This window comes from Octopus bimaculoides, chromosome 5 (genome assembly GCF_046866305.1).
Source record: "Octopus bimaculoides isolate indiv1 chromosome 5, ASM4686630v1, whole genome shotgun sequence".
NCBI lineage: Eukaryota > Metazoa > Mollusca > Cephalopoda > Octopoda > Octopodidae > Octopus > Octopus bimaculoides.
The window spans coordinates 20,506,435-20,527,353 of NC_142932.1; the positions used below are offsets into that span (position 1 = coordinate 20,506,435).

The 20,919-nt window shown below is 37.4% G+C and overlaps 1 protein-coding gene across 2 annotated transcripts in view; it reads left to right on the top strand.

Moving 5' to 3' along the window:
• The window catches only part of LOC106871064 (interferon-related developmental regulator 1), a 41,304-nt gene that overhangs the window by 18,179 nt on the left and 2,206 nt on the right, over positions 1-20,919 (top strand). Inside the window, exons 2-11 of one of the 2 annotated variants that reach the window (XM_014917333.3) lie at positions 2,325-2,450; positions 7,243-7,330; positions 9,065-9,145; positions 10,127-10,322; positions 11,387-11,437; positions 14,662-14,840; positions 16,631-16,739; positions 17,760-17,894; positions 19,920-20,048; positions 20,741-20,839. In XM_014917333.3, coding sequence (XP_014772819.1) covers positions 2,325-2,450; positions 7,243-7,330; positions 9,065-9,145; positions 10,127-10,322; positions 11,387-11,437; positions 14,662-14,840; positions 16,631-16,739; positions 17,760-17,894; positions 19,920-20,048; positions 20,741-20,839 — 1,193 coding nt within the window. The remainder of the gene's footprint in view (positions 1-2,324; positions 2,451-7,242; positions 7,331-9,064; positions 9,146-10,126; positions 10,323-11,386; positions 11,438-14,661; positions 14,841-16,630; positions 16,740-17,759; positions 17,895-19,919; positions 20,049-20,740; positions 20,840-20,919) is intronic. The other variant, XM_052967929.2, reaches the window with a different exon arrangement.

The window sequence follows — 20,919 nt, forward strand, 5'->3', positions numbered from 1 at the left end:
CCTTTCTTTCAATTAATTTTTAAAATGAAGAATTTTGAAAAATAACTTTCATTTTTAAGCTGATGTTCTTGCTCCTTAAGTTTTGATTTCAAATCCTGCTGAGGTCAACTTAGCCTTTCATTCCTGTATGGTCAATAAAAAAACGTAGTAGTCAAACATGGGTTTATGGTGTGAACTAAACTTTTCTCCTCAAAATTGCTGCCCTTGTGCCTGAATAAGAGACCATTTTTAAGCTGGTGTTTGGAACATAAATTACCATGAAATTTTAATAGTTTGTGTTAATCTAGAACACTTTAAAACAGGAAGTTTATATCAAAGAACCGGGTACTAACTCAGATTTTTAAGAGCCCCTTCTCCAGGGCTCATACAATATTGGTTTTTTTTTTTTTTTTTTCCTGGTTGTCTTATGGGACTTTGGAGATTATGAACCCAAATGCTCTGTAAAATCTCTTCTCCCCACCGCCATATAATTTACTATTTGTTGTTTTGCTGTGACTACTACACTGATGGTTGATTATGACATTGAGTACTTCTCAAAACAAAAACAAAAAAGAATTCAATAAAGTTGAAAAATTAATTTGTTGAGATAGGTTTTCTAAGTTTATGTTGGTATCCTAAGTATTTAATGTGATTTACATAGGTAGATATAGAAAATAATTAAGGTAGCTAGACACAATTCAAAGCCAAAATGGAAATAATTCACCATCACTAAACAATGACAAAGTGTGCAGGGGTCACCAACATGGCTAGAAATAAGAATGAAAGAACTCTTTAGCCACAGAAAGCACATTTTTTTTTATTAACTGACAGGAGAGACAACCTCCCCACCATAATTGAGTAGCATTCAATTGGCATACCAGTTTTGCATGAAATTTGATGCTAATTCATAACGCTTACTCCAGCGTGGGTGATGAAGTTAAATTTTAACCCATCAGTATATATAGATTTTACTACAGGAATCTGTGGCTGATCCCACAAAATGGTAATGTGAAATTATATAAAATAATAAGGTGGCTAGATGCAATTCAAAATCAAGAGAAATAATTCACTGTCACTAAACAATGACTTCACTATCCACAATGGAGTAAGCATCTAGACATTTTAATCATTTTATAATTTTCACATTGCCATTTTGTGGAATCAGCCACTGATTCCTATGGTAAAATCTATATATACTGATGGGGGTAGAATTTAAGTTCACCACCCTCAATGCCACAATGAAGTAAGCTTTACTAGTGAGCATTAAATTTCATGCAAAATTGGCATGCCAGTTGTGGCGAGGAGGTTGTCTCCCCTGTCAGTAAACAAAAAATGTGCTTTCTGTAGCTAAAGAGTTCTTTGACTCTTATTTTTAGCAATGGTAGTCTCCTTGCACCCTTTGTCACTGTTTAGTGATGGGGAATTGAAAATATATATGTGAAAAACTGGAAAAATATGGTATACTTTTTTTATGACATTCACCAGAAATTTCAAATGTTATGTATGCCTGATTCAAATTAAACATCTCTATACATATGATAAATTTAATTACTGTGAACATGGTGATGCGCTTCATGAGGACACAGCTTGGATTATAGCCCCTTGCACATACTCACATGTAATGTATACATGTATCCATTCTCTTATCCATCTGTTTTCCTAGCCAACCTTTGTATCAGGTGTTCCTTCAGTTAGCATTCTCAGTCAGTCTCCTTCCTTTGTTGTTGTCTTTAGTCCTCCTCTTCTTCATCTTTATCTTTCTTTTCCTTTACTTTTTCTCTAGCAGAGTGAAGGGAGGTAATTTCCTCAAATGAGGTAATTCAAAAATATTTAAATCTAGATATGTGATCTGTTAACCTTAGACATAACAAATAGATATATGTATGTGTGGCTATAAAACAGATGAGTTATATGAAAAAAGCATTTGGTATTCTCTTTTGCTTCTCTTACATGTAATTAATTTGTGGTTGCATTCTGGCTTAATTAAAACGTGCTATCGTTGTTCTCCATTCATTTATCTATGCTAGTGTGAATTTTGCTAATTTGAATTTAAACATTGGGAAAATTGTTCTTAAGGAAAAAATTTCTCAAAAGTATAATAAAAGAAAATTTTTAATGAAGGTGGCATTCTGGCATGGCTTTAACTGTGATAAACACGAGGTAAAATTGTCATTCTCCCATCAAGCAGCTCACCTTAAACCTGTGTTGCTCTGCACTGTCAGGATGGTTTTCAGCATTTTCTCTTCTGTGATGTTCACTGCAATAAAACATCTTTTTGACTTTTATTATTAATGTTTTCTTCTCTTTTTAACCAACAATTTTTTCTCTTTCTCTTTCATTGACAGCAGGTCGAAGAGGGGCTGGATCACGTCCCTCAAGCGATGATGAAATTGACACACCTGATAACCAAAGCGTTGTCAGTTCTATATCAGATGATGGTTACTTCCATCCCATTGCTGAAGAAGGACACGGTAATTATGTGTTATTTTTGTTATTATTAAGGTAGTGAGCTGGCAGAATTATTAAAGCATTGGAAAAACTGCTTGGTAGTATTTCTTTTGGCTCTTTATATTCCTAGTTCGGCTCCATCTGACATCAACTACGCTTTCCATTCCCCCGTGGTTTATAAAATAAAGTAACAGTCAAGTACTGTGGTTGATGGTATTTGCTAACCTCTTTCTCCTCAAAATTGTTTTGTGTCTTAATCAGAAGTCATTATTAAGATGATGAATAGTAGATGTGGTAGTCATCATCATCATCATCATCGTTTAACGTCCGCTTTCCATGCTAGCATGGGTTGGACGATTTGACTGAGGACTGGTGAAACCGGATGGCAACACCAGGCTCCAATCTAATTTGGCAGAGTTTCTACAGCTGGATGCCCTTCCTAACGCCAACCACTCAGAGTGTAGTAGGTTCTTTTACGTGTCACCCGCACGAAAACGGCCACGCTCGAAATGGTGTGTTTTATGTGCCACCCGCACAAGCCAGTCCAGGGGCACTGGCAACGATCTCACTCGAAAATCCTACGGGAGCCAGTCAGGCGGTACTGGCAACGGCCACGCTCAAAATGGTGCATCTCATGTGCCACCCGCACAAGATCCAGTCCAGGGGCACTGGCAACGATCTTACTTGGCTTGCCGGGTCTTCTCACGCACAGCACATTTCCAAAGGTCTCGGTCAGTAGTCATCGCCTCGGTGAGGCCCAATGTACGAAGGTCTTGCCTCACCACCTCAGCCCAGGTCTTCCTGGGCCTACCTCTTCCACGGATTCCCTCAACTGTTAGGGTGTGGCACTTTTTCACGCAGCTATCCTCATCCATTCTCACCACATGTCCATACCAGCGCAATCGTCTCTCTTGCACACCACAACTGATGCTTCTAATGTTCAGCTTTTCTCTCAAGATACTTACACTCTGACGGGTATTCACATTGACATTACACATCCAACGGAGCATACTGGCTTCATTCCTTGCGAGCTTACGTATGTCCTCAGCAGTTACAGCCCATGTTTCACTGCCATGTAGCATGGCTGTTCGTACGCATGCGTCATACAGTCTGCCTTTTACTCTGAGTGAGAGTCCCTTTGTCGCCAGCAGGGGTAAGAGCTCTCTAAACTTTGCCCAGGCTATTCTTATTCTAGCAGCTACACTTTCAGCGCACCCACCCCCACTACTAACTTGGTCGCCCAGATAGCGGAAGCTATCGACTACCTCTAGTTTTTCACCCTGGAATGAGATAGAAGTTGTTTCATGTTTGTTTACAGTCTTTATTGCACCTGAACATCTGCCACAAACAAAAACTAACTTGCTAGTTAACCTGCCTTTGATGTTGCTGCACCTCTTATGTGTCCATAGCTTGCACCGGGTACATCTTATAGAGTTACTACCTACTCCTTTTCTACATACTGAGCAGGGCCATCTACCTGAAGGGGTTTGTGTTTTATCTACCTTCCTACTTATTAGGATTTTGGTTTTAGCTAGGTTGACTCTAAGGCCCTTCAATTCTAGACCTTGCTTCCACACCTGAAACTTCTCCTCTAGTTCTGATAGTGACTCCGCAATTAGGGCAAGGTCATCAGCATAGAGGAGCTCCCAGGGGCAACCTGTCTTGAACTCCTCTGTGATTGCCTGGAGGACTATGATAAATAAGAGGGGGCTGAGGACGGAACCTTGGTGGACCCCTACCTCTACCCGGAATTCATTGCTGTACTCATTTCCAACCCTCACCTTACTGGCAGCATCTCTGTACATGGCTCGCACAGCTCTCACTAACCATTCTTCTATCCCAAGTTTCCTCATTGACCACCAGATAAGGGATCGGGGGACCCTGTCAAAGGCTTTCTCCATGTCAACGAAAGCCAGGTACAGAGGTTTATCCTTAGCTAGGTATTTCTCCTTCAGCTGTCTCACTAGAAATAAGGCATCAGTAGTGCTTTTACCTGGCACGAACCCAAACTGCATCTCATCTAAATTGATTCGCTCCCTAATTAGTTGGGCTATGACCCTCTCTGTAACTTTCATAACCTGATCTAACAGCTTGATGCCTCTGTAATTATTTGTATCTAAAGCGTCACCTTTACCTTTGTAGCAGTTGACTATGATGCTGCTACACCAGTCATTGGGTATGACTCCTTCGTGTATCACCTGGTTCGTAATACGGGTGACTAGGCTATAGCCAACACTGCCAGATATTTTGAGCATCTCTGCAGTGATTCCTGATGGGCCGGGGGCTTTCCCGGTCTTCATACTCTTAATTGCTTAATCTACCCTGGTACTATCAACTCGGATAGCTGGTCCCTCTATTGGGTCGACATACGGCAGGCTCTCTTCCTCCCATTCATTCTCTTTATTAAGCAATCTATCGTAGTGGCATCTCCAGACCTCTTTCTTTGCATCCTCATTTAGTGCAAGCGTACCATAGTGTATGCTCCGAGTAGAGATTTCTCTTTTGTTGTTTTTTCTTTCATTCCTCCAGGGTTGATATAATTAGTTTAGGTTATGTATCAGTGTTGGAATCATTCACTATATCACTTAGCTTTCAATTAAAAACTTTTCATTATGTTTAGTATGGCTAAGACCTTATCAATTGACCTTGTACTTGTGTAAATTATATTATTTATTTTATATTATTATTAAGGCGGTTTGACAGGTTCTTTTGTTAATTTGAACATAATTGGGGCATAGTGTCTGTATTTTTTTTATTTTATTTTTGTTTTTTATTTTACAGTTGACAGGTTTTCGTATTATTAATCCAAAGTGATGAAAGATGTCTTTTTTAGACTGGCATATGCTGAGTTGTATGCCCTGCTAGAGAGCTGATCATGATAACTGTAGTTGTAGTAAAGTTTTAACTCCTGATCCAGCTGTGAAGCATTGCATCAGTGGTGGCTTTTAACATGTCAGCCAGCCTGAAACCCCTTTTGGTTCTGTAATACATGCTTCTTGTTTTGAAGTGATCTAAATAAGAACTTACAATTAAAATTTCATCTTGATTTTTCTAAGCACTAGCTTAATTATAACAGTTATTTTATTCCATTTGTCATAGGAATATTATGGCAAAATGATTAAGTATATATTGGATCATCCCATAAATAATATGGTTTTTTCAATTGTATGAACTAAAAGTCGGAGGGGGTGGGGGGCAGGATAAATTACCTGCATCAACTTGCTAAAAACAGGTAGTTATTTTACCTTGTACTTATTCTTAGTGCAAATGTTGAAGAGTGCATTTCGATTTTAACTTATTTCTTCAGAGCCATAATGGAAGTGACAAAGGAGCATATTTGGCATATTTTGCTTTATGAGTTCAATAAAGGCTACAACGGAAAGTGCAAGGAATATTAATGCAGTATATAGAGATCAGACAATTAAGCCAGTGTCAACAGTGGTTCCAGAAATTCCGAGCCGGAAACTACAGCCCAGAAGACGAGCCTCATCCTGGAAGATCTGTAGAGCTTGACAAGGACGTCCTGCAAACCCTGGTGGAACAAAATCCCATCGTAACTGTTGAGGAACTAGCAGAGAAGCTTGGATTTGGTTATTCAACCATTCATCGACACCTGCATGTCATCGGAAAAGTCAGCAAATTGAGTCAATGGGTTCCTCACAAACTTTCCAAGTCTAATTACAGAGTGAATGTATGCTCTTCTTTGCTGTCACATCTCACAAATGAACATTTTTTGGACTGATTAGTGACTGGTGACTAGAAATGGGTTTTCTATAAAAATGTCAAGCACAGAAGACACTGGGTAGGGAAAGGAGAAACACTGGCACCCTGAGCTAAAGAAGGTCTTCACCCATGCAAAATGTTGTTATCTGTTTGGAAGGACATGAAAGGTTTAATCCACTTTGAACTTCTAAGCCCAAACCAAACGATAACAAAGATCTTCTGCAAGCAACTTGAGTGGCTTAAGTCAGCGCTAGAAGAAAAATGACCATCTTTGATTTGAAGACATAAGGTGTTCTTCTATCAGAATAATGCTCAGCCACATACAGCGAGGATGACATTCCAGAGGCTGGAGTAGTTTGAATGGGAAACGATGCTTCACCCACCATATTTACCAGACATTACCCAATCTGATTATCATTTATTCTGCAGTCTTCAAAATCATTTGGATGGAAAAATTATGAATTCTGTAGATGAGGTCAGAACAGTACTGGAGGAGTATTTTTTATCATGGACAAGTGAATTTTAGAAGAGGGGCCTTGCAAGTCTACCAGATAGGTGGAAGAGCATTATAGAAAACGGAGAGTACATTTTAGATTAAAAAAGAACTTTGTTTATCTTAATTTTGAAAAATAAAAGTATAAAAAAACTGCATTGTTTATAGGGTGACCCAATATTTCTGTGTTCTTTTAACAGAGTAGCCTAAGTGGTTTGTTATTTGTGTCTATATATATACACCTGCCTGCACAAATAGATCCACCATACTCTAGACCAACAGTATGTTCATGGGCTCAAATGGCCAGCATTTTTGTAGGTGATTTAGAGAATCTATGAAGTGAAGCTTTAGTGAGTTACTTTGTCTATTATAAGCTGTTTTGAAGCTGGAGATTTGGCTGTTAATTGCTGAAGTCTGGGTCTCTGGATTCACTTAAATTTCATTCCTCCTAATAATGTTTACTGCTTTTGAATCATTTTCACTACAGTCAGATTTTGTGACAGAAATAGAGGTTTTTGAGCGTCGTTTTTGAAATGTGGAGAAAATATTTTGAAACCAACAGTGTTTAGATTGCATTAAAAATAAGATGTTTGTTTTAGATGCTGATGGAGAGGTGGATGAGTCAACAGTACAGCAGAATTTTGAGGACAACTTGAGAGAATGTATTGACGGACTCATGGAAAAAAGGTAAGCATAGATTTACTGATCTGGTGAAAGTGGGGTGGGGATGCAGTCAGTCCTGATTTACCAGGGTTCCAACTGTAACCATCCTGTCTTTCATTGAGATATAGTGTATCTAGGACTACATTACCTAATGGGCCCACTCAAATGGTATACTCCAGAGTAGCCCTTATCCTTATCAAGCAATTCAGTCTTTGAAAATACACTACACTCATATTCCCAAGATAATCAACTTTTCTGAATTTGCTAAATACTACCAACCTAACACTTCCAACATCTCAAAGTTGATGGAGAGATGTTGACTGTTAATGACTGTTCCCAACACCTTAAGTATTTTTCCCCTCTTCAATAACTGCTAGTATAGCTTCTGTAGATCGAAATCTACTAGAGACCTACTTTGTCACTCCTGATCCCTTGCTCTTTGGAAGGTTAGCAAAAGTTGTGTTTATACATGATTTCAGTTCATGTTGCCCACTTACCAAATTTGTTGTTACTTCTAACACTACTCACTTTCAAGCAGATGATATCACTCTTTATTTAGGGTCTTACACGACCTTTGTAGAGGATTAGCAACTGATTACTGCTGAAGTATGATTATAGAATTAAATATCATTATACATATGGATGCAGATATGACTGGTTAAGAAATTTGCTTCACAACCACAAGGTTTTGAGTTCACTTCCTTTGCATGTGTTCTCTATAGCCTCAGGCCAGCCAAATCCTTACGAGTGGATTTCGAGGATGGAAGCAAAGAAACCTGTTGTGTGTGTGTGCGTGCGTGGTTGTGCCTCCTTGACTTGACATTGCTTGATAGTTGTAAATGAGTCTCTCTACTATGCAAGTGGTGTCATTCATTTCCAATCTTCCATGAAAACATCTGGTTGTGTAGAAATATTACTTCACTTGAGAGTGAGAGTTCGTGACAGGAAGGGCATCTAGCCATAGAAAGATCTGCATCAGTGAAATCCTTCTGACCCTAGCAAACATGAAAAAGTGGGCAGTAAAATGATGACAACAATGTGGTTTGAATTGCTTTTATATTCATCAATAGATGATTTTAAATTTTGAGGATTAATATAAGACTGCATTAGATATATTGAATATGTTGAATTATCTTTCAAAAAAGCAGAATACCTAGGATGCTAAGATGCTGGACTATTGATCACATACATAATCATGGGTTGAAACCTAGTACTATAGCCTATGATTGCACCTTCTTAGGAAGGCCCATAGCTTCTTTTGCAATTTTACATTTTCTTTCCCCCTCCATACTTAAAGTTCAGTTACTATTTGTTGGAGTACAACTTTTACTGCTGGATGTCCCCCCTCTCTTGAAGTAGTAATGGGACTTGTTTTATGCCTGGAAATTTGGGTTCTGTGTCTTATTTGGATGCACAACACAATAGCAGTAAGGTTTTTAAATTTATGACCATCTTACTAGTCCAGCTCCTTGATCAAAACAAACATTCTTTGTATCAGCATCCACATGTTTAAATAATAGCCTTTAAAATGTCCACTAATTGAAATTTAGCCATAATCAATTTTTTTTTATATCTGTGATATCTGCTAGGTGTTGTGGAAATAAAAGAACAACTCCTAGCATAACAACTGCATCATAATAGAACCATTAAAAGAACAAATATATGTAATTTTATCATAAAATAATAATAGTGAATCTAAGTGCCTCTACTTCTATAAATGCTTTTCTCAAACCTATTTTTTCTTTGATTACATTCCAGTCAACAAACGCGTATCAACTGTTTAAACAACCTTATCAAAGCTCTTTCCACCAAATACATTTGTGACTTTCTCTTGAATGTGTGAGTAGATCCTCTTTCATTTCTTTCTATTTTGTTGCTGCAATCAATTTTATTGGATATAGATCTGGGAAATGCTACACTTTGTTTTATATAATGAAATGTACTGCAGCTCGTTTTGAGTGAGGCCAACGAAGATAGAGCTTGCTTTGATGTTTGGGCTCTGGTTGATTGTCACTAAAATGAAGTGGTGGATTGGCAGTTGTTCCAACTCTCTACTGTCCAAGTTCAAGTCCTGCCACAGTCAATTTTGTCTTTCCTCATTTTGGGGTTGATACACCATAGTACTATTCCAGGGTGGTCATCATTTAATGTTTGTTCTCCATATTGGCATGGGTTGGATGGTTTGACAGAAGCTGGCAAGCCAGAGGTCTGCATCAAGCTCCACTATCTGTTTTGGTATTGTTTTTACTACTTGATGCCCTTTTTAATGTCAATTATTTTACAGAATGGACTGGGTACTTTTTATATGGCATCAGCACTGGTGAGGTCTGTTTTGTCATGCTTTTTATGGTTAGATGTCCTTCCTAATGCCAACCATTTTACTGAGTGGACTGCAGGTTTTTTCGTGGCACCAGCATAGGCAAGGTTTGTTTTGGCATGGCTTTTACAGCTGGATGCCCTTCCTAATACCAACCACTTTATAGAGTGGACTGGGTACTTTTTATGTAGCACCCAGTCCACTCTGTAAACTAGTTGGCATTAGGAAAGCAATCATTGGACAGGATGCCTTGTATCTTTTCTAGCTATGTTCAAATCTTCATCACTGTAAAACTGACATATTTGTGAAAGGTTGCAAACATTGTATAATGTCAGCAATTTGAAAAACCATTGGAAACACTGTTTCTTTGATTCATTTGGAAGCTTGACTGACACCACTATCACCAATATGAGGTTAAAGAAGTATTTATTGAATTCTTTAAAACTATCAGGATCAGACTTAATCCCAGAAATTTATCTCTTTCTTTCTCTTTCTCTCCCCAGCAAATTCACAATTGTAGAGAGTCTGTTACGTCTCTTGAAGAAGGGCAAATGTGAGGAACAGGTACTGGCTGCCCATTGTGTGGGTCAACTTTTTGTCCAGCTTGGAGAAGACAGCAAAGACTTGTTTGAAGATGTGCGAGAGACGTTGATGCACCTGCTAAATGACCATGCCAGCTCTGTAAAAGCTCGTCAAAAGGTAACCATTAATTATAGGATGATTTTGACACCTGAAAAATCTTGAATCTGTTGACCATGTCTTAGGTACAGCTACATCTTGCCACTAAGCAGTGCAAACACTGTAGACACAGGAGGCTTGAGTCAGGGTATTGGATATCTGTCCAAAGGGATTGAAATCAAATCCTGTCTCTACTACTCCATTATATCCATAACCAAGACACATGATTGTCAACAGTTCAATCCACCTAGCTGTAAGTATGTACTACACAATATTGTGAGTGCAGTATTATAATTAGCTGGGTACCACTCTGTAGATAAGCAATGGCCATACTGATTTTTTTCTTGTCATTAATTCTGTTGTCTTACTTTGTAGTGTTGTTCACTAAATTCTACATCATGTCTACACTATTAGTGCTTCTTTTATGGCTCAAATACTGCACACAATCAAAACACTTATCACTGCTTAGTGTTGCTGCTATTTACTTTGTGCTATTCCCACCATTATAGTGTCTACTAATAAGTAACTGGACTTGGTCATTGACTTATGTTGCTGTTGATAGGATCAAGTTTGCCACTTTTTTGTTTTAAATATTTTATCAACCTGGATAACTTCCACAAATTTGGAAAAAATTTTAGATTCCCAGGTTTAAAAAAAAAAAAAAAATTATTACTATTATTAAAGTTATAGGTTTGGCCAAAACTTCTCATAACCCTGTAGTTAGTGTTCTTTACACTTTAGAATTATCATCTAATAATAGCTTTTATTGTTGCATTTTTTAAAATCCCTCTGTAAAAGAATTGAAGAAATATTTCTCTTCATGAGGGCTTTCCAATGTTTTTCTATTCTGACATTTAGGTACCTCATAGACACTAGGTGTTATAAATGAGGTACCTTATGTTCTAGGCATTCTTGGGTAGGTTTAACTTTGAGAAATATATAAATGTTTTTTTAGAATTTCATCTTCAAATTTAAGGTTAATAGTGTGGAGAATTATAGTCCTATTTACAGCAGCTTACTTTAGAGACGTTCTATTTTGTGTCCATTACACAACTAATACTCTTCAATTTCGTTTCTCTCTACAGTGTGCCGATACCTTATCCATATGTAGCTTTGTCGCTTGCCGTGATGTGTTGGTAAGGGCTTTTGGTTTTATTTACTCTCCGTTTCTTGCACAGGCGGCCACAGGTGAATCAAGTCAGGGTATTGGGTAACTGTCCGCAAGGATTGAGGTCAAATCCTGCCTCTACTACTTGACTGTATCCACGACCAAGACACATGACAATCAACAGCCCAGTCCTCCTAGCTGTAAGTAGGTACCACACGATATTGTGAGTGCATGGTACTATGATTTGCATATCCATATAATTATGTGTGCAATATTATAATCAGTTAGATACCACTGTATATAAGCAAGGTCGTTGCCATTATTTATATAAGCAGAAATGTGTGTGTGCGCGTGCATGCATGTATTCACATAGTAAATAGGATACCTGGTATCAGTACGGATATATCTTAGTGATAGCAACATCTTTAAATAAATACTTGTGGTTAACAGTATCAAGTGTTTCATTCAATGGAGACATGAATGACTGGTGCATGCTGGGTAATATAACAGCTTGTGATGATACTTACAATGTATAGTTATAAAGAAGTGAAGCATGGAAAATTGGAACTAGTTTCAGTGCCCTTTAGAGAGTTACGTCTATCAGACATAAGCAGCACAGCATTGAGACATAACAGAGGAAGTGTTGTATTTAAAGTACTGATAACATTGGTGGCTTTTGTTTTTGTTTTGTTTTCCATAATAAAAAAAACAGTGGGAAAGACTGAACTGTAAAAGTATGGAGAATTGATACTTAAATTAAAACTACAGAATTTGCTCTGGTCCATCCTGTATATATCTTTTATTGAGTTCAGTCCTTGGACTGCAGCCTTGCTGGGGTACCACCATGAAGGCCTAGTCAAGCAAATTAATCCTAGTATTTATTTTTTTCAAATTGGGTCTTTATTCTGTTGGTCTCTTTTGCTGGAGAAGTTCTGGTGGGGTGGGTAAGTACAAAGAGACACACACATATATATATATATATATATATGACAATCTTCCACACAATTTCATCTATCAAATTCACTCATAAGGCATTGGTTGGCTTGAAGCTATAGCAGAAGACACTTACCCAAGATGCTGCACAGTGGGACTGAATCCCAAAACCATGTGATTGCAAAATAAGCTTCTTAACTACACAGCCATTTTGATGCTTACAGTGATTATTTTTTTATTATGATATAAAATTTTAATTAAAATACAATGCAACAAGAGAAAAATTGCAATGAAATAACGTAAAAATTAACAGTATAAAATAATAATGCATAAAGATTAGTCCACATTTCTCCATAAGGAGTATAGGGCCAGTTTCCCTGGCCTATATAGTTTCCTCCCTGGATAGGACACTGATCTGTTGCAGGATGACTCATTTTTACCTGCTGAGTGGACTGGCGCAACATGAAATGAAGTGTTTTGCTCAAGAACACAACACAACACATCATCCAGTCCAGGAATCAAAGCTACAATCTTATGATCATGAATCTAACCATAAAGTCATGCCCCACTCTCCCCAAAAATGAATAATTAACTAAAAATTTAATTCCTATATACAATAACTATGGATGTTAAAAAACACTCTACATGTAAATTTACTTGGAAAGTAGCTCATTTTTGCTTATCTTGTTTTAACCCTTTAGCATTCAGCTTATTTTTTTCAAACGTAATGCTTATTTATAAACATTATTTTGAATTAATCAAGTATTACCTCGTAAGTTTGAGATTTTGTTGATGCAATTGTATATTTTTAGAATGATATTGTAGAATAGATGTGAGAGGCTATATCTGGCCAGTTTGAACAAAAAACCGGTAGAATATTTCAGCTGGATATGGCCAGCTTAAATGCTAAAGGGTTAAACAGTTTATACTTAATTTCTTTTTCATTTGCATTGCCTGGTCAGTGATGTTTTCATCACTGGAAAAACTGTTGGACAAATAACAATTTTAAAAAATTGTTTTATCTCAACTTAATTTTTGTTATCTTGGAAATACAGATATTTACAGCATGATGTTAATCTATCTGTTTACTTAAGTTTACTCTCTTTATTTTCCTACTGAAATCAGAAATGCAATGTGTAGGTCGTCTACAGTAAAATAGAACTCCGTGAAGCAACTAAATACATAAACCAACATATCTTTATAAGCAGTAGCACAATCATTATCAGATCACAAAATTTTGGTGGTTACCTACTTATTTTGTCATTAGGCCTACAAGACGTAAATGTTTTACCCCTCAGAATTTTGATATTTTATAAGTTATCATCATCATTATGTTTGCATGAGTCAGACGGAATTATTTACTGGGGTGAGTATACTATGACTGGATGCCCTTCCTGTTGCCAACCATTACATGTTTCCTTTCAAGGTGATATTTCTGTAAAGCCAGAGATTTTCACTGAAGCTTGGAAACTAACAGCACTGTTTATATGACAGTGATGCTCCTTTACAACTAACGTGATGTCGAAACAAAGACAAATGCAACGAGTTTCTTACAGCTTGCATCTACACATTCACTCACAAGTCTTTAGTTAGTCTTAGTCTATAGTAGATGACACTTATCCAAACTGCCATGCAGTAGGAATGCACCCGAAACTGTGTAGTTGAGAAGCAAGCTGCCTAATCACAGAGGCATGCCTGCACCTTTATTGTTATAATTATTGTGAAGACCAGGAGAATAAGTTATGTACTTAAAAACAATGGTTGGCATCAGGAAGAGTATCCAGCTGTAGAGTACTGTCTCATCAATGCTAGCATGGAAAAAGGGCAGATATAAAAGTGGCGATACTAATATTTATCTATTGTAGAATATCAGCCCTTGCTATATTTGTAACAAACAAATTTAATCCTTCATCTACAAAGAAGCAATTTTCCAGTTTTAATATTATACTCCTTGTAAAGGCAGTGAGCTGGCAGAAGCACTTTCACGCCAGGCAAAATGCTTATCACTATTTCGTCTGTCTTTACATTTTGAGTTCAAAATCCACCAAGGTTGACTTTGCCTTTCATCTTTTCAAGGTTGATAAATTAAGTACCAGTTGAACACTGGGGTCAGTGTGATCAACTTAGCCCCTCCCCCCAAAATTGCTGGCCTTTTGCCAAAATTTGAAACCAATATTATATTCCTTGTCTATTTTAACTGTCTTTAGATTCATATTAGCTGGAGTGCGCTAGTTCATAATTGATGATGATGATGACTGCAGTTTTACCAAGAGTCTGTATTTGATTTAATATTTTAATAAAATTATCCATTTCTTTCAGATGATGCGTAAAATAATGGGTTCACTGGAACAAGTATTCAAAGAATCTTACCTGAAGAACCAGAAGGCCAACACCAACCAAAATGATCCTTTCTCTAGTCTCTATTCTAGTGCTTTGTCAGCTTGGACTTTACTACTATCAATTGCACCCAACAGCTACATAGCAGAAATGGTTGACAGGTTTGTCTGATAACTATTTACAAAATCACATATGCATGTTCACTCACACATTTCCTCACTGTTGGAGTCCCATGATTTTTGGACACCATGCCCCACACTTAAAGATAGGTTGGTCTACTTGAAATACCAATTTATTTCATTTGATCAGTCAGAATTAGATTGAGTAAGCTGATTGTATGAACACCAAATTAGAAGTTAAAATTGTGGATTCTTCCTTTAGTATTTGATGTGCTGTTTGTCATAATAACATATATCCTGCACATCAGGACAGGCATAGCTGTGTGGGTGAAAAAATTGCTTCCTATCCATGTTGTTTCAGATTCAGTCCCATTGTGTGGCACCTTGGGCAGATGTCTTCTAATGTAGCCTAGAGCCAACCATATTGTTGTGAATGAATTTGGTAGACAGAAGCTTCAAGAAGTCTGTTATGTGTGTGTGTCTTTGTTTTGATATAGCTTAATGGTTATAAATGAGTGTCATTTGTTTCTAGTCTTCTGTGAAAAACATGTCTGGCCATGGGAAAATATGAGTGAAGTTTGGTGACAGGAAGGGCACGTATTTGTAGAAAATCTGCCTCATCAAATTCTGACCTATTCAAGCATGGAAAAGTGGACGTTAAAACAATGAGGTCTAAAATACCACAAAAGATTTTTTACGAACATGTAGGACAAGAGGAGTAAAAAATAAGAAACAAGTTTAACATCACTTACCTGTTTACTGCACTGGTGGTGGTTTGGCTCCTTGTGTCTCTTTTGTGACTTGTAGCAACATACTTTTTCTGGTAGATCTGCTGAATCACTCTGTTTTCAAACAACTCTCATCTAATCTCTGTATCTTAACTAGCATTAGAAACACATATTTTTGTTGCAGTTGATAAGAATGATTGTTGAATGGCAAAATGCAATTTTCAAATTACATGTGTGTGTATGTGTGTGTGTAGCATGGCTGTGTGGTTTGGTTAAGAAGTTGGCTTTGCAACTATATGCTTTCAGGTTCAGTTCCACTGTGCAACACCCTAAATTTTCTACTATAGCAGTGTTGTTGTCACTTCTCTGTCAACAAAATGTTTCCTTGTTTTGTACTTTTGAAGATGTGTTAAATATGACCTTTACCTGAAAAACAGGTAAAGGTCACTGACAGGAGAGACATCCAGCTGTAAAACACTGTCTCAATAATATATTCATTTAAGCCATGCTAATATTGAAAAACAGCAAATCTACCAAATTTCAATCACAGGGCAATGGTCAGTCTAAGGCTTTAATAGAAAACATTTCCTCAGGTGCCATGCTGTGAAATCAAACCCAAAACCACGCAGTTATGAAGCAAACTTAACCATACGGCCAAACTTGTGCTTATTGATTTTTCATGAGGCAAGAAAACAGTTTGCTGTATGATCTGGTTCCCTCCAAATCTTTGATGTAGCATGTGATGATGAACCTTTTAGCCATCACATTCGTGGTTGGCATTAGGAAAAGCATCCATCCATGGAACCCATCACAAAGAAGACATTGGTACATGACCCACAATCCTTCAACTTGTCGGCCCTTGTCTAACTGTCTAGATACTGATGATGATATCACAACAGTTGTAAGAGTCCCATCTGAAAAAGTTATGTTTAGGTTGTTTTTTGTTTTTTTTTAATTTTAATATGTATATTTTTATGTTGTTGACTGTAAAATTATATTTCTGGAATTTTAAAATTAGATCATCTTGTACATGGCAAACAGAATTAGGGAGTGTACACACACTATTATTATTATCATTTTTTTTTTTTTTCTTGTTTCTTGCAGCCATTTGGGTAATATAATAAGTATGTTAGAGAGTCCAGATGTGGAACTAAGAATTGTGGCAGGAGAAACTATTGCACTGATGTATGAATTACAGCGAGGTATTGATCAGGTAAATATACTTACCCTTTATCTCTCTCTTTCCCTCTCTCACTATATTTCCCAAACTGCTACATTGAACTAACTGCCTTTCCATATCTAACCTGTGTTCAGACTTTAAATCTTGCTTTGGTCAGTTAAATAAGTTCCTATAATCTGCTTAATTCAGGAGATTGAGTTCCATCCTTTGTTCTCAACAAATTATGTAAATGTAAAAATGAAATATTATTGGTTGTATTGATAGGATATTACACTAAATTCTGTACAACATCTAGTTTTGCTTCGCTGTATTAAGTTTTAATCCTTTTGTCAACTTTGCATATCATTGCTCTGTGATTGAAGATCTAAGTACTAGTCCTGTACAAGTGTTTGGTTTTTCATCTATACTCCCATCCTTTGTTATAATCTAAGAGATCTACAGGCCATCATTTGACAGTCAATTAAAGTAAAAATTATTTTGCTTAATAAGTCTCTAATGATGTTAAGAAAACCATGAACAACATACATTCTCAAGCCAATATTTTAAATATTAATGAAAATGATTTCTAACATAAGGATAAAGCCACATGCTTTTAGGGGTGGATGTACTTTACTAGATCAACCTTATACTTGATTGATGCATATTTTAACAACCTTGGAAGAGTAGCTGTCAGTATATCAGTTTCTTTCTGTTTTAACGTTAAAGTCTTGTTTTGATCATTTTTGCTTTTTATCCTAAAGCTGATAAAATAAGTACAAACAATATACCCCTCCTCTATAAAATGTGAAAATGCAAGAAGTCATTAAAGACAGTTGAGTGCTGGTCTAAATATCTTGCTTAATGCTGAGTTCAAACATTGCTGTCAGCTTGGTCATTCATTCTTCTGTTCCCAATGAAATAAGTACCAGCCACTCGACTAAACTCCTTTGTCACTTCTCTAAAATTAGTAGCTTCAGACCTATTTTAAAGATTATTGAAATGCTTTTTTTTTTTTTTTTTTTTGTATAATTATTACTAATTCACTTTTTTTTTTTTTTTTTTGTGTCTCATTAGGAATTTGAAGGTGATGATATTGTAAGTTTGTGTGAGATGTTAAAACAGCTGGCTACTGATGGCAGTAAACATCGTGCCAAAAAGGATCGGCGGCAGCAAAGATCTACCTTCAGAGGGATATTGAAGTTTATAGAGGTTCGTATTGTTATTACTGTTCATTACAATGTAACTTTTTGCATTCTATTGTCATCTCTTTTGTGAAATATGACATCCTAAAATTAGCTTTCACCACTTCTGCCATGTCTTTCTTAGTTGTTCTCCCACATCTCCCTTCCATTTGAATCTCTTGGCACTTCTTTACCCAGCTGCCATCATCTATATGCATTACATCTCCATAGCAGTGCAGTCTACACAGCATATGAGTGGGACTGGTGATAGCATTGCACAACACCTGATTCCTCTTATACCTAGTTGTTCTAGTTTTTCACAGCTTGCATCATGTTACCTCTGCTTTAGCCTCTCTACACACTCTGTCATCATCATCATCATCGTTTAACGTCTGCTTTCCATGCTGGCATGGGTTGGACGGTTTGACTGAAGACTGGTGAGCCAGATGGCTGCACCAGGCTCCAATCTGATTTGGCAGAGTTTCTACAGCTGGATGACCTTCCTAATGCCAACCACTCTGAGAGTGTAGTGGGTGCTTTTTATGTGCCACCAGCACAAGGGCCAGTCAAGTGGTATTGTAGACAACCACGCTCAAATGGTGTTTTTTGTGCTACCTGCACAGGAGCCAGTCCAGTGGCACTGGCAACGACCTCGCTCGAATGTTGTTTTATACGTGCCAGTAAGGCAATGCTGGTAACGATCACGTTCGAATGGCGCTTTTTAAGTGCCACCGGCACAGGGGCTAGTCAGTGGCCCTGGCAACGATCACGCTCGGATTGTGCTTTAACGTTCCACTGGCACGGGTGCCAGTCAGGCGGTGCTGTCATCGACTACGTAAGCAAATTTGATTTTGATTGTGATTTCGCTTGCCTCAACAGGTCTTCGCAAGCAAAGTTTAATGTCCAATGAAAGAAAGGTACACATAAGTAGGCTGGTTACACCGCTGGCATGGCCACAGGTTATGGTCTCACTTGGCTTGCCGGGTCTTCTCAAGCACAGCATATCCAAAGGTCTCAGTCATTAGTCATTGCCTTGGTGAGGCCCAATGTTCGAAGGTCGTGCATCACCACTTCATCCCAGGTCTTCCTGGGTCTACCTCTTTCACAGATTCCTTCGACTGCTAGGGTGTGATACTTTTTCACACAGCTGTCCTCATCCATTCGCACCACATACACATCCAGCGGAGCATACTGGCTTCGCATATCCTCAGCAGTCACGGCCCATGTTTCACTGCCATGTAGCATGGCTGTTCATACACAGGCATCATGCAGTCTACCTTTTACTCTGAGCGAGAGGCCCTTTGTCACCAGCAGAGGTAGGAGCTCTCTGAACTTTGCCCAGGCTATTCTTATTCTAGCAGCTACACTTTCAGAGCATCCACCCCTGCTACTGACTTGGTCACCTAGGTAAAGGAAGCTGCTAACTACTTCTAGTTTTTCTCCCTGGAATGTGACAGTTGTTCTCTGCACATTTCCAGTGTTTATTGTTCCATCTGCTACATACAAAAACTATCTTCCCAGTTAGTCTTCCTTTGATATTGCTGCAACTCTTATGTGTCCATAGCTTGCACTGGGTACATCTTATAGAGTTTCTACCTACGCCTTTTCTACAGATCGAGCAGGGCCATTGATAAACTGTTGTCTTGCTTACATTGATTTCTTTTTAATCTTCCTTTTGGTATTGATAAGTTAGAGACATTCAAATTGTGCATGGCTGTTCATACACAGGCATCATGCAGTCTACCTTTTACTCTGAGCGAGAGGCCCTTTGTCACCAGCAGAGGTAGGAGCTCTGTGCATGTGATGGAATTTCTTTATTATACACTGCCCTATTTTAAAGTAGATAAGAATGTATTTTAATCATGTCAACTAATGTGTCCTGTGCTTTAGTTGTGCCAATCGATCTCCTCCATGTTTTAGCCCTGTTCATTTATGCACTTTTGTTTTAGCTATCAACTGATGTACCCATTATTTCAGTGATGTCATCAAATATCTCTTATGTATATATTATTGTAATGTTTTAATATGTATGTTTGTGTATCTATTATTGTAGGATTTGGAGAGTCCTGCTGACATGATCAAATTTGGACCAGAGTGCCTTTACCTAGACAGCTGGGCGAGGAAGAAACAGTACGATAGCTTCTGTCAAGTTCTTGGGTCGGGTACTCCTCAACATTTTCAGGTAAATTCAACAATTTTAAGCCCTTCACCTCATTTACACAACGTAATTCCTACTTTACTACCTCCCGTGTGTATTTAGGTGTATGTATGGTGTGAATGCTTTTTATTCCTTCACTGATTTCAGTCGTCTTACCATATTTATGTTGGTGGTTTAAAACCTTAGTCAATTATATCGACCCCATCCAGTGTGGTACTCGTTCTATTTTCCTTTATTTAATTGGGTTTAACTTGACTTGTTTTTACTACTAAGGAGTTATCTCCCCTTACGAAGTAAAATTTCTATCAAATTATAAATTGTTCAATCTCGTCTAACGTGTGTAGAGCTTAAATTAGTTAAGTTGAGATGGGATATGCAATGAAACATTTTACATTGTTAAAAGAATAAACATTACACATTTCCAATGTATTGAGTCCTTTACTAAAGTAAAGTCTTCGAACGCTAGCAACGAAAGGGTTAATGATTTTATTTATAATTAACACCATTACACTTGAAAATTTTAAAATTTACTTCTGCCTTGATGTTTATAATATATTTGATTTGTTCCTTTATTCATTTGTCGATTTTCTTTGTATAAAGACGACTCTGTTCTAAGTTAACAGTGTCAACTGTTTCTGCCAATTATAAAGATCTTTTGTTTTTTGGGTTTTTAAAAAAAAATTTTTATTATTTCATAATTTTGTCTCTTCTTTCAGGCCAACTATTTGTTGAGGGATGTCTTTGACCTTGGTGCTCCTTTACTTGAACTAGATGGCTTCAATCTTAGACCAAAGAAAATGACGAAGGGAGAACGGGTAAGTTTATTAAATGTTGTGCACCTGGCTGCAAGATTTGTACATTTAACTAATTACTGCCTTGTGGCTATTGTTTCTTA